This window comes from Alosa alosa, chromosome 1, assembly GCF_017589495.1.
Source record: "Alosa alosa isolate M-15738 ecotype Scorff River chromosome 1, AALO_Geno_1.1, whole genome shotgun sequence".
Classification (NCBI taxonomy): domain Eukaryota; kingdom Metazoa; phylum Chordata; class Actinopteri; order Clupeiformes; family Clupeidae; genus Alosa; species Alosa alosa.
In genome coordinates, this window is record NC_063189.1 from 10293890 (window position 1) to 10308351 (window position 14462).

Below are 14462 nucleotides of genomic sequence, written 5' to 3' on the forward strand. Positions count from 1 at the left end.
TGTGAGTGTGTGAGAGGGAGCTGTGCTTTCTGCAAGAGAAGAAGAAGAAGAAATATACGTGTGACAAATTATGCTACCAAGAAACAACACATCATTATCCTTGGGCCTGGGGCTCAGTGAGTCGTAACGAGAGTAATAGGAAATCCACGGTTGGGGAGAGAAACGGTCGTGCATGGCCGGTGGAGAGAGACCATGCAGGGGTATGGATGCTGGAGAGACTCGCAAAATTATGGCTCAAGGCTATTGTAAAAACTGTCGAGCGTAAATGACTGCGATTTCAAACATCTATGGAAGAAAGAAAAGAGAAAGGGGAGAAAAGCGAGTCTTTCCCTCGCTGTTATAGAGAGAACCGTCAAGTTTTAGTGCGCATTGCTAATTAGTCAATTTCTCTCTGCCTTCACAGCCCGACGACTTTGCTGCTGAGCTGAAACTGCTAATTTCTGGGACCAGCCTTTTTTTGGCTGTGAACTGGATGGATGAATGGCTTGTCTCGCACAAATGACAAAAAGCCCCAGCCTTAATCTCCATCGCCAAAATAACCCCTCTTCTCATTCTCCTTTTGCTAGTCCTTCAAAAAGAAGGTGCTTCCAGCAAACTTTTGACGCGCATCAACACACCATATTGTAACAAATACTATATACATATAGTTTTCACATATATTTTATGCAGCCTTAGTAATATTATTTATGCATATTTATCTCATTAGATATAGGTGAGTCAGTCTTATTTAGTGACTCTGAAATTAAACCTAGATAGCCTATACTGCTGGGATAAAAAAAAAGCCTACTCTGTGGAAAATGTGATGCATTTCCAAATACACATTGTCTGATTGTCTGACATTTTAAAGCACTCAATGCAACACTTGTCAAAGTTATCCAAAAATGCAACACTTCTCTACAGTAAGTCTAAAGCCCCTAGCACATACATTCCACTGTTAATACAGGACCCCCCCCCCTTTACAAAAAAACCCCAAGTCTAAGTGTGCCATACAATACAGTGAACAAAGTGGTGTTAAGATCACATGGGATTGTCTTTCTTTCCTTCAAGAACTCACCCCTGTGGTATGCACTCAAGACAGGGAACATATACAGCTGCATGCATATACAACTATTTGTCCCTGAGTATCTCAGAGACAACTTTGTGAGCAACTACTTGCTCAGCCTGCTGCTTTAGTATTTTAGCATAAGAGCTTTTGGAGGGATTCGGTGGAAGTATGTGAAAAGTATGTGTTCAGTTGCTGTATGCGAGCATGCATTCTGTTAAATGCTGTTTACTCTGGAAAAAAGAGTCATTTGATTGCACTTTAAGGTGCACTATTCATAATGACAATCTATCTTTTCCTGGTTTCCACAGTGCTTAAGTTTTCCATATTTACATGTTTGTATTTTAGTACACTGGGTCTTGTTTGTCATGTAGTGTTGATTTCTGCTGTGGCCTTAAAATTCACATTCATGTAATGACAATGTCACAGTATTGGAAATCAGTACTCTTGAGCAGTGTCTGTCTACTTCAAATGAGAATATATGACACAAACAGAGTAAACTACACTGATCAGGTTATGTTTAATTTATTCCTGAAAAATGAAATTGAATTTTCCTGAAAAAGACATGGCATATTGATATGTTTTGTAATAGATCTGTGTCTCTGTGAATAAAACCTTTCCAACAATAAGAGTGGGATATGGCAGATCTTAAGAACTACATGACTAACATGATATAGGATGGAGCTTAACGTAATATAATGTAAACACGTGAAATAGGCTATGCCGAGGCACTTCAGAGGGCATATTTCAGTGGGTATATTTTCAGAGGGTATATTTGGGTATGCTGTTTACCATAGTTGCCCATCTAAAGACAGCTTTGTTGTTTTCATTCCCAAATGCCTCAGTGGTACCATTTGCTCACTTATATAAAGCCACATTCACTGTTTTCACCGTGAACTGGAACTTTTCAGATGGCTTCAAACTGGCCGTATAGCTCATGAATGTCACCTAAAGCAGTGGACTGTATTAGTGGCTTATATCACACATATCTCATTTACAAAAGTGCAAACACATGCAATGAATCAAACCTTCTGAACACGAGTAGAACATAATCTTTTATCTCAGCAAAGGCCTATGCATCTTTCTTCTGTATGGTCTGTGATCGTATCCACATAACCACTGATGAAACACCCTCTGACTCTCTCTGCAGCTGTGTAGGCTATACTTTCCACTAATATGTCCTGATATACTGAAAGCATTGCAGTAGAACTCCATAACACCATGTGAAATGAGGATTCCCCAACTAATACTATTGCTCTCGTATTATGAGAACTTCCTCTTATGGATAGAAATCTGGTAATGTTTGCCGGTATATGAAATACTTTTATCCAAGCAACTTCCAAAACAATCTATAATGGCGATAATACACCAAACGTAATAACAATTGCAAATTTAAGTCATACTGTGGCATTGTTCTTCAGTTGCTGAATATTTCCAGTGGTTAATAATACTCAATGTAGCATTTGAAATGAGGACATTTCAATGGCAAGTAAAGGTACTGTATGATATCATGACAATGCAGTCTGTGCAAATAAACTCTATAAGGAAACTTTGTTATATGAGGTCCAGGTGTGTTAATTGTATGACACAATTATTGTCACAGTACTGTACAAAGACGTGTAATGTGCTTTTACCATTAACGCAGAACAGAAAAACACTCTAGTTTTATTGATACTAATGCCAAAACAAGCACCTGCTGAATAAGTGAATTGTGATTTTCCCTGGTTGAGTTATAGAAATGGTAGGAGGTCATAAAGGGCAAATCTCAGAGAGTTTATGACTCGCAACATCCTGGAGACACAAAATGGTTGTGTTGGTGCTTGTTGGACTCACATTGAATTTGTTTGAGGGCCTTTGTGGATTGAATACAAACAAACATCAATTGAGGACATCTCCAGGGATGACCATGCTGTTGTAATGAAGGCATTTTAAGTCTTTAAACAGAGAGGGACTTGCAGCAGTCACCCACTGCTGGTGAAAGACATGGAATAGAAGTTCCAAATAACACTAGAGTTCAATGAATACAGGCACTTTATTCCATATACTACATTAGTACCTTGGTAACAGTTTGTTCTAAGTATAAGTATATATACTCTTTTGATCCCGTGAGGGAAATTTGGTCTCTGCATTTATCCCAATCCGTGAATTAGTGAAACACACTCAGCACACAGTGAACACACAGTGAGGTGAAGCACACACTAATCCCGGCGCAGTGAGCTGCCTGCAACAACAGCGGCGCTCGGGGAGCAGTGAGGGGTTAGGTACCTTGCTCAAGGGCACTTCAGCCATGCCTACTGGTTGGGGTTCGAACCAGCAACCCTCCGGTTACAAGTCCAAAGTGCTAACCAGTAAGCCACGGCTGTGTGCTTATACCCTTTTGTTTGCGCGTAATCCTTGGATCAACACCATAATCCTAAATTCTTTAATGATTTTGAATATCAAGGTAAAGTTTTGTTCATCGACAGAACAGTATGTAATTTGCATGTATTCATAATGTAAACCACTACAATGCAATTGTAGATATTAACTGCCAATTCATTTTGTTGGTATATGGTGAAAATACATGACAGATGAACACCTGTGACACCTTAGCTCTAGCTCAAAACTTCATCATATGTTAACTTCCACGTTATGCACTTCATTAGTGAAAAGGGATTCACTTAACCTTGAGTTATCTTACTGAAAACAGTTTCCTTCTTGTATCATGATTTCATCTCTAAAAAAGAAGCTTCTATTTCAAATTCACATACCAGCAAAAGAGCCTGCTGAGATACACTTGTTATATGAAGTGGCCGTCTCCAACTCTTTAAGCTCCGTGTAGCAACTGTGTCTCCTGAGGCCAATGGACTTCAAATTGTAGGGCACTCTGGTTGTTCTGTGGTACAGGGAGGAGTGCAGGAAGGTTCATCAGATAAGAAAAGAATCTCCAAACTAATTAAACCCTTTGAGACAGAGAATCACACTACAGTGATTTACAACTCTCTCTATAACTGTTCTACCAACTCATATTTATCTGTCATATTACACATAGACTGAGTCCTTGTGGGGGAAAGTCATAGAACTGGCTACATGTATACACCAGGGGATTGTCTGAGTACAAACCAGCATATGCAGAGCCTTTACGATATGAGGGCTTGATGTCCATGTGACAGGTGCCTTGTCAGTACCGTCATCAATTTTAATCAATCAACCAATCAATGGGTAAAGAAACCAACCAGTCAGCTGCTGTGCATTGCTCTGTCTCCTATCTCTGTCTTACAGAGAGATAACTTTAAGAAGGCATCTACCCCGTTGGTCTGTGTATATATAGTTATATTGTGAAGGTTATATCATAAAAAGCTCCAGTAATAGGCTAACATTTGGAGATATTGAGGAGCTCAGTTTATAGAATATGAAAAAGATCTTAGAACCACGCACAGAGATTATGCAGTCAAAAATCATGCAAAGAAACAGACAGGTTGTTAAAATCTTTCTCAAAATAACAAGAACAAGGATAGCCCAGTAAAGAGCCTGGAAGTTGAGCACAGCCAACTCCCGGGCATAATTCCTTTTCTGCAGGCTGCAGTGGGGAGTATGCTAAGATAGAAAGTATTATTTTCCTAAATGGAAGGTGTCAGATGGTCACGGAAGTGTGATCGGCTGTTCAAGATCACTGCTTCCCATCTGCAATTTGTGACGTGTGAAAGATTCAGCCCAAATGTGCTCACAAACTGGAAATCCTCAGCACTTTCTCTTATCATGGCAAAGCAAGATAACCAGCTGTTTACAGATCAGAGGACATATCATATTAATATCATAGAGTGCGTGATACCATCTTGTTTATAAAAATATATATATTTTAACTAAGTGTGGTGGTACGACAAACTTCAAAGTTTTAATTTTGTCAGTGAGAGGGTGTAAAATTCACTCTACTTCAATATAACAATAAAAACATAAAAGATGCTACATTTAATCCATGTGTACGTAGGTAGAGTAGACATTGGGTTAAGTGTGAGCTAAGGTAAAGGGCTGCCTGTTAATGCAGGGTTGACTAAGACATTGGAGAGCAAAATACATGAAGAGCCCTCTCTGGATGCATTGTGAAATAGGTGTTAAGCCAACTTTAAGAGTAAAGACCTCCAAATAATTAAGATCACATCATGATCTTTGTGAAATACATTTCTGTTCCAGTATGAGGAGGGATTATTTGAATTACTTATCATGTTTACATTTGCATTTGGTCTTCATAAATCATTCCGTTTTGGGCAGATAATTCACAATATCTTTGGTAGTCCAACTGTTTTTTGTTCAATATTATACATTATGAAGGAATGACAATTAAAAATGCAAAGATTTGAGGATGGCTGTTTTCAAGATAATCACACAGTTGTGACAAGACACTTGCAAGTTATGTGGCACCCCGTTGTTTACTGGGCTTAATTTGATTTCCAATGTCATTTCCAAATCAGACCTGGTACTATTCTGATGCAACAATTCATTGTTAATGTTTCCAAACTAATGAACAGAACTTTGTTGATGCCCTACGGATGGTACTGGGGTTCTTGTCATCTGTTAGCATGCAGCCAAGGCACTCATTTCATTGAAACGTGATGGAGAGGATGCACACAACTGGATGAGAGAAAGGTGGAGGCAGAAGGGGAATCTAAAGGGCCACAAGGAGTTTGCTGAGGGATTGCGAGCATGCTAAGTGATTAGCGCTCAGCTCCCACTGTTGTGCTTCTGATGTTTGAGTCCCTGAGACCAGGTGGGCCCGGCTGTTCTGAGACCAGATTATCACTCGTGACCAAAGGAAAGAGAGAGATGGCAAGAGACATAGAGAGAGAGAGAGAGAGGGAGAGAGAAGAGAGAGAGAGAGAGAGAGAGAGAGATAGAAGAGAGAGTGGAAAAGGGAACAGGCGGCCTATCCTCTGGAGTGAACGTGGTGTGTGTGTGTGTTGTTCGGTTGTGGAAGATGAAGGAGATGGTGGAGTGACATACACCTGAGGGAGCAGCAGGGCAGCACCGAGGCATGATGGCAGAATGGAGCAGACCGTATGTGTGTGTGTGTGTGTGTGTGTGTATCCCTTTGCCTGTCCATTTCATGTGTTTGTATGGCAGTGTGTGTGTGTCTGTGTGTCTATATGGCCATGTGGGTCTGTGTGCCTTTAGGTGTGTGTATTTTCATGCTTGTGTCCCTGTGTGTATGTGTGTGTGTGTGTGTGTGTGTGTGCCACTCCCAAGCCGTGCTAGCACAAGCTACCCTCAGGGTTGGCAGCAGCCGTGGAGCGGGGGGTGCAGTGGAGCGGCCAGAGGCGCACTGGCGCGATCACCTGGGGAAGGTAAAGCTGTTGTTGCAGGACTGATGGTTATTTCTTGAGAGAATTGTGAGAATTTATTAGTCAAACTACCACCCGATGGTAAGCTCAATATGGCCTGGAAATAAAGGATCAGTTTATGAGCACCAAATAAATACCTCACTGTGTTAGTAAAAGAAATGGCGAAAGACCATCCAATTATGCCACACCAAGATGCTAAAATTAATCATTTACTCTCACCAGGATCAATTAAGAAATTCTTCCCTTTGTACCATCAAAACAGGGTGGTATTTGGAGAATAGCACTGCTCAGTGGCCTCTGAAACACTGGGACACAATTGGTGGAGTATTAAACTGTTCAAGAATATTCACTGGGAGGAGATGAGCCAGCCATGTTGCCCCATGTCAATTTGAAATTCACAGCCATTAAGTCTTTAATTTCCCACCCTTTCTTTTGTTCTGATGCCTGCATCCCCATTTTAAAAAATTCTCTGTGTCTAATATGGTCAGCACTCCCAATTATTCACTCCAGTGACAACTGAAACAAATGAGGAACCAACCAGTGCATTTTGTATTATCTTCACCCCTTGGATACTTTGACAATAATTAACACAATAGCAAGCATGGGATCCCAAACTCTGTCCTTACATTTTGAGAACTCTAGACGGGATTTTGCTGTTCTGGCTGTGAGTTGAGAGCTTATGACACAGCAATGCCACACCGTGTCATAAGCCTCGTAGATGTGAATTGAGTCAGCTGTATGTGACATATACCGTAGAAAGGGCACAAGGAGCTGAACATTGACAAAAATATCCACAAGTTTGTGAAGTCGAGAGGGATGTGTGAAGATGTGACTGGAGTAGAGCTTATATACTAAAAGAGAGAGTGACTGTCACTCTTTGGTCTGTGTCATTACATTTAACATGTGACAAATGAGAAAAGCTCACATTATGCTACATCAAATGTTGAGAGAGATCCTATTTGCTTTTCCACCAAACCTAACAGTAATGCACACAAAGGTATAGGAACACCACCCGTCTCCTCTTTTATCTTATCTTGGAGGTTCAGTGTTGTGCATTTCATTTCTGGTAGGTGAGGTGAATACATGAATTTTCCTATTTGAACCAGAATACACTTGCCTATCCCTCTCCTAAAAACATAATAAATAGATTATTCATACAGCATTTAAGGCAATTAGACAATAAAGCTATAGCACCAGTTTCATCTTTGTCTCACCCCTTCATTTTTTTCAAATTCATCAACCGCTAAAGGACACCCGAATACCTGTTAAACAGAATGGTATGCTTGGCAGACTTCTGCGTTCACCAGATATCATACAGTGACTGCACATACCATAGTGTCTTTTTAACAGCTGCAATTTGTGTTTTCCAATCACCGAGTTGATTTCTGCTCATTATACTCTAGATTCACACCGGTAAGTGAGCAAAGTTTGGATTGATTGACTCTAATTAACTAAAAATTGTTCCAAGCCATGGATTTATTATCAGGCTAGCTAGACACAAATGTCAGAGACTTTCACAAATTATTATCCTGTTAAGATAAATGTCTTGGAAATCAAGAGTGTGGAAACACAGGGAACATGTATTACTTTATGATGAATTTGTTTGTAACCTGCTGCCTTTTTTTGGCATGTTGGACATTTTGGTTTAATATGTTTACATAAGCGTGAACATGGAACAAACCCATTAGAGATGTGCACTAGTAACACTGAGCTAAATGTTTAACACAGTATGCAACATTGTATAGTTCGACACAGTAAGGTTATAGAAACTAAATTAATGTTAAGGCTTCAGAAAGACTGCTTTAAAAGACATTCTCTCTGGTTGAGAGTTTACACACTTTCTCCACTGTTTTAGTTGAGTACTAGCTGAAGCTGCCAGTAGATAAACTATAGCCTACAAATCATTACCAATACCAAATACTTTGCAATTAACAAAATTGAATCCAGTTTTGGCTGGCCACCCTGTCACTTTGAAGTAATTAAGCTGTGATGATAGAATTGGCAAAAACTGTGTGACAGGCTGGCATTCAGACAACATCCCAACTTCACACCTTCACCATAACCTGCTGTGTTAACACAGAACCAAAACCCTTAATTTCCTTAGCCTTTCTGGACAAGATACATAGTTTGAGGGGAAATGTTGCAGCATAAGTAAAGAGAATGATGAATTAGATGAATTTCATTAGGAAGAGCTGTTTTGAGAAACAATATTATATTGAGTTAGTGAGTGACATACCAAGAGATAGAGAAGAGACATAACACATAAAAGATACCGTGTACAGTATATACGGTACACTGTATACATCTTACCATGGATACTCTCTAAAACATGATCATGATTAGCCTGCCTGCCCTGTACACAGTATATGTGGCAAACCAGGACCTGCTACCCCTCTCTCTGTTCATACTGTGGGATTTGATGCATGTTTCCTGTGAGATTTAATGACAGCCAAGTCACTGGTTTGCTATCATTTATTTTGAGGATTGATTGGAGGCAGGAGAAGCAGATGAATGAGATTGGGAAGTGTTTTAATTTAAAAGATTGCTGCACAACCTGTAAAAGATAGCAGTCAGACATCCCATCCTTCAAAACACCTTCTATGGCCAGATACAGGGGATGGCAGAAGAGAGACACCATTATCCCCCACTGAAAAATAACACAGTAATGATGCATGCAGCAATGCAGAGGGGAGATGATAACCATAGTTTATTGGATAACCCTTGTGGCACGTCCAGCAACTTGTTATATACTTATTTTCCTATGCACTCTTCCAGTCAAAGTCTAATTCTTGTAGCATGTAATAGTATCATGTCACAAAGTTATCATGTAACACCAGGAAACAGTTCAATTTGACCCTGAAGACCTACTTTCAGACTTAAAGAACAAAACATTTAATAAAAGAGACAAACAGACAGGATTAGTTTGAGAAATACCATTCATGCTTTTTTGACCATATGATGTTTAAACAAAACTCATTTATTCTAGCAAATTCAAGATGTGTTTTTCTGCTTCTTCAAACACCTCATTGTCTTTATTAACAAAGATCCATGAATGAAATACATTAATGCTGTTTTTAGTAATTCTATCCTCTTGTTCTAACAACCAAGTGTTTACATAGAATTGAGCATGCCAGCTAAAATCAAATGTTTAAAGCATTCCATTTTTGAGATCCAGATAAGCCAGGTCAGGTTTCAGGTTATTTTTGGGCTTCTTTCTAGTCTATTGAAAGGACAACGGAGAGTAGACAAGAAATGAGTGGGAGAGAGATGGGGTGTGGGGTGTGACCTCAGGCTTAACTCGGACCTGCGTCCTCATGGGCACTGGGCCATTTATGTGGGAGGGACTCTTAAAAAAAAAAAAAAAAGGATACAAGATAGGCCACTTTTGCATAAATACACCTTACACCAGATTCTGACAGTTGGAGTGCAGTAACCAGGATAACAGTACACTGTAAATCTGGACAAATTGAATGAACTCAAAAATTTGAAGAAACTGGTTACCTTACCTTACCTTTTTTTTTTTTAAATGTATTTAATATATAACCATTCAAATATTTATATTTAATGAACTGAGGTCAACAGGAAAGACATAGATGTACAACATAGTTACTAAATAATCAGTTTCATATTGACACCACATGGAAACTATGCAAATAGTCACAGTTTTTTTTCCAATGGAGATTTCCACAATGGTTGCCCTTACAATATTCAATTAACAAGCATTCACCAACATTTAACTGCATCTACAATCCACATGTCAAAGTTCACCAAGGACACAACCAGTACGACATTGCATTAGTAATGCAGTGCAGCCAATACTGTCAAATGCACACCCTGAAACTATTTAATTATTTCAACGTTTCTAGCAAAGGATCATGAGAGTCAATTCATCAGATGTGATGTTTACATAACTCTACTTTCCAGTTAGAAGAAAAATAACAAGTTATGAGTTACTTTAGTTTTTCAAGGATTAAGTTGTGTTAATATTGTTATTTAGAGTTAGCTTGACTGTTTACACGGTGTATTTATCATGTAGCCTATACAGTACAGGGATGTCAATGACCAGGTTTCTCTGTGTTCATGTAAATGTCATATCCTGGATATGATCAAAACTAGGATAAGCCTCATAATCCTGGATAGTAGTGTACGTGTAAACACAATAGTGTCTCTGTAGCAATGCACCAATTGCAGATTAAATTAAGGTTTGTTTAAAGGGATTTGCTTTGGTTAGTGGTTCAGAGGCATGGTGACTATTTCCTGTTCTATATGAAAACATAACAGAAAATTAAAGGTTATGAAGATTTATGTAGGGCTCACTCTACCTCATCACCATGTGCCCAATTTAACGATGGAAGATATATATCCCCACCCCCCAACACACACACCATATTAGACCACAAGACTGAAAAAAAAACCTCATGGCTTTACACCTTCTTCCTCATTTCAGAAATTGGGATTTATCTGGCCCCACCCTCTCTCCACACACTGTTCACCAGCTGGCTTCTACTGCTGACAATTCAGCTATCTTAACTGTCTTTATGAAGAATTGTTCCACCCCCAGGTACTCGGGATCAGTTCAGTATCCTTATAACAGTCATAAAGGACTGCAGTTTAATTCACATACTTTGGCTGTGATTTGTCGACTGTAGATCCAAAGCAGAAATTCTCGGCAGTGACTGCTTATTTCGCTCGTGATATGACTTAAAATCTAGCACACACCATACGGACAAGTTAACAAGGTTAAAACTTCATTTTCACTGCAGGGCTTTTATTGTTTTATTGCAGATACGTGAGAGCCTATATATATTACAACATTATTTGTTGCTGGTAATCTGTTGAAATCAAAGAATTCAGTCAAAAACACTTGTTAAAAGGGCCTGGTCAGAAAATACCATGTCATGATCATCATATATTTTAAGAGGTACACAAAGTTCTAACTACAAGAGTTTTATTTGAAAGTCAATGTTCGTATTCCTTCCTATTTGGTTTCTAACATAACAATGTTACTGCAGATGACAAAGTTGCCATTAGTGGTAGTACCATTATAAGTGCTCAGATTTGGCAAGTGCTTGCATACTTGGTCTACTAATTAAACACGGCAGGTGAATTTAGTCACACAGCTTAACCAACATACAACACAGAGAGTTGGTAACTACAGTGAGGAGCCTGTTCAAATGGCCTGAGACTCCTGAGCATATAGGACAGACCTCCCTGCCCAGCCCTCAGGGCCATGGTGGGGTACCTGGAGGTCGGATGCAGCCATGGCCACCGTTAGAAGCCCGTGGAGGTGGTGTTAGATGCAGAAGGCTGGCTTCTCCTGACAGGCTGAGGGGCAGCCATGCAGCACCACTCTGACTGAGTGGTCTCATCGCCCGGGCTGTGGCTAAGTGTGGCGAGGCTTGCCAACAGACGTGGGGTCTGCCTCAGTCTGAGGGAGAGACTGGGCAGTTATATATATACACACACAAAACACTGTGTGTGCCACTGCCATTCAGTCAGAGTGAGATTACTGATTACTGGAGTTCCTACAGTAAATTACTGTAATCGATAGTTGTCACTCAGTACTAAATGCTTCATGAGTCAAGATTATCACCACTCCTTTAAATGGTCTGTCTGGATTGTAGGAAGAGCATTTTGGGTCATTAACCCATATATTTAGGGTAATCCCAGAACCAAATAAACCAGAGAGTTCCTAAATATTTTTTTCAGTGAACAACTTTGAAATTTACTGAGTGAATTTCATTTAAGTATTATGGTTTGTTTCTTACACTAACTTGACATGTGAGGTAACGGACACTCTTAACACTTGAGGAAATATTAAACATTTTGTGAAAAGCTACTAGTATGTCAAACCAATGATATTTAAAAAAACAAAAACATAAATTCTGTCCAAAGAACATTTTCTGCACCTGACAAATCAAAGATGGCTGCCATAGAGAACTCAATAGGCTTGACCTAAGGTCTATTGGTAAGAGGGAAACTAACTAAATATTTATGTGGAAATATCATTTTAATTCTAAGATACTGACACTTGGGGATTAGGCCAACGTTGATTTTTGATTGCTTTGAGTGTCTATGCTGGGGATATTCATGAGCCCTATGTAGCACTATGGAAGCCACCTGTGCACATTTGTCTTCAGATTCCTTATGACTAGAATAAAGAACATTACATTACATGACATTACAACAAACATCAATACATATTATTTTCAGTGGCTGCTAAATGACTGTCTACATGGACACAAGCCCAGCTACACTGAACCAAGATGTTTACAAGAATTGGATGTAAACAAAAAGTCAATTTATTCACTTGTTTCTCATTGCCTCTCATGAGGAAGTTTGAAATAATCTAACCATAGACATCATGATGTGCCTGACAACCATGGCAGTTGTAATCCTGACCCCAGAACATGGAGTTTGTGAAATGTCAGACTTGACTGGACAAATATCACACTGGTGTGAATGTAAATATTACGACTTCATTTATGTGTGAATTATTCGTATAAGTAGACACCATACTATATCAATGCATCTGCTATAGAATTCCAGCAAAACATGCAATAAGTCTATCAGCATAATCTCTTGCATGTTTTCCCATAATGAGAGGTGGCCTCCGGTGAAATCAGTATATTATGACAGACAACTTATGTTAAGGATATACTGTCACAACACCAAGGCTCCTACCAAGCAAATATCTGATTGAAAGTTTGACTCAGGTTGTCAAAACACTACTCACAAAGCGCTTAGCTGCCTCGCCATTGCAATCAAATGACAAAAACTCATTCCTAAAATGAAAATGTTTTTTTTTTTTCATCTTTGTGTGAAACCTTGCAAATTGAAAGTTTGTGTATTTCCTAAGGGGGCTCTTTAGAAAGCCACTGGATACTGGGAGTACAACATCCTTCCATGCACACTATTTACCCCTGGATTGCTTCAGGCTAATGTCTCAATAATTTTCACTCCTTTTCTCAGGTCCTTCCCACAAAGGACTTGACTAATGATCCATGGACAAAATGAAGCATTTAAATTTATTCATTAATCATTCATCTCCAGCTCATTGAAAATGCTAAACTTCCACAAAATTAAGATTGAATATTGAAAAGTGATTGAGGGAGACAGCTCTCAGAGGAGACGAGAGAACCGGGCATAAACAACAGCGGCAAGAGAAGTGGTTTGCTGCCCGGTTGCTGGCCAGACACAGTGCCAGTAGTACACTTAGGGTTACAGAGGTACACTAACTGCTAGTCGAGGTCACCAGGCTTTAGCAGGTGTAATTAGATCTCGAAGATGTGGAGGAGCGTAGAATTTCTGTCAACATGGCCTGTAATTATTCTCTTTTCCAATTAATGGTGACATAGATTAATTATCTGATGAGGCAAAGCCAATTGCAATCATTCACCCAGCTAAAATTAGATCATTCCTGACAGCAGCATGAAAGTCACCTGTTTCATTGTTATGGATTTGCTGCTGGTTAGAGAGGTGGAGGGTGGGGGTGTTGAAGGGGAGGTGGGGTGAGGGGCAGGGGTGTGTGTGGAGCGAGTCGTGGTGGAGTAAGTGAGTTGTCTGGCACAGGTGAGGTTCCAATTACACCGCTATCTGAACCGCCTGTATCGCGCTGCTCAATCCATTGGCGTCCGGGCCGGATTGTTTGTTTGCGTCGTCGCCGGTGGTAGTTGAGTCATCTGTCAGTGAGTGCAGGAAAGCCGAGAGGCGTTGAATTGCCTTTGACAACTCCTCCTGTTCAAATAAAAGGGGGGCAAATGAAATCAATGGGAGAGGGCTAATTAAGAAAAGCAGAGCTTGTGTTGCTGTTGAGGGGGAAAGAGACAGAGGGAGGGAGAGAGAGAGCCAACAGCGGTACAGACACACAAAGAGCGACACTGATATTCTGCTTTCATGACAAACCCACTCAGATGGTGCAGTGAGGTGTAGTCTGCAGCTTTTTTATTGTGTGAGGAGAGCGAAAAAGCGAGGGAGGGAGGAATAGAGGGAGGGAGACAGAGAGAGCAGGAAAGAGCAAGAGAAGGGGACACAAAAACACTCCTGGTGAACTGTGTGTGCGGGTTCAGTGCCCGCTCTGTTTTTAAAAAACCTCAGCAACCAGT

At 39.9% G+C, this 14462-nt stretch overlaps 1 protein-coding gene across 6 annotated transcripts in view; it reads right to left on the bottom strand.

The window, feature by feature from the left end:
* Nucleotides 1-13366: 13366 nt before the first annotated feature.
* The window catches only part of LOC125293577 (coiled-coil domain-containing protein 178), a 28680-nt gene continuing 27584 nt past the window's right edge, over nt 13367-14462 (bottom strand). For all 6 annotated transcript variants that reach the window (XM_048241978.1, XM_048241909.1, XM_048241831.1 and 3 more), the window contains one exon: nt 13367-14094. In XM_048241978.1, coding sequence (XP_048097935.1) covers nt 13942-14094 — 153 coding nt within the window. In that variant the 3' untranslated portion in view covers nt 13367-13941. The remainder of the gene's footprint in view (nt 14095-14462) is intronic.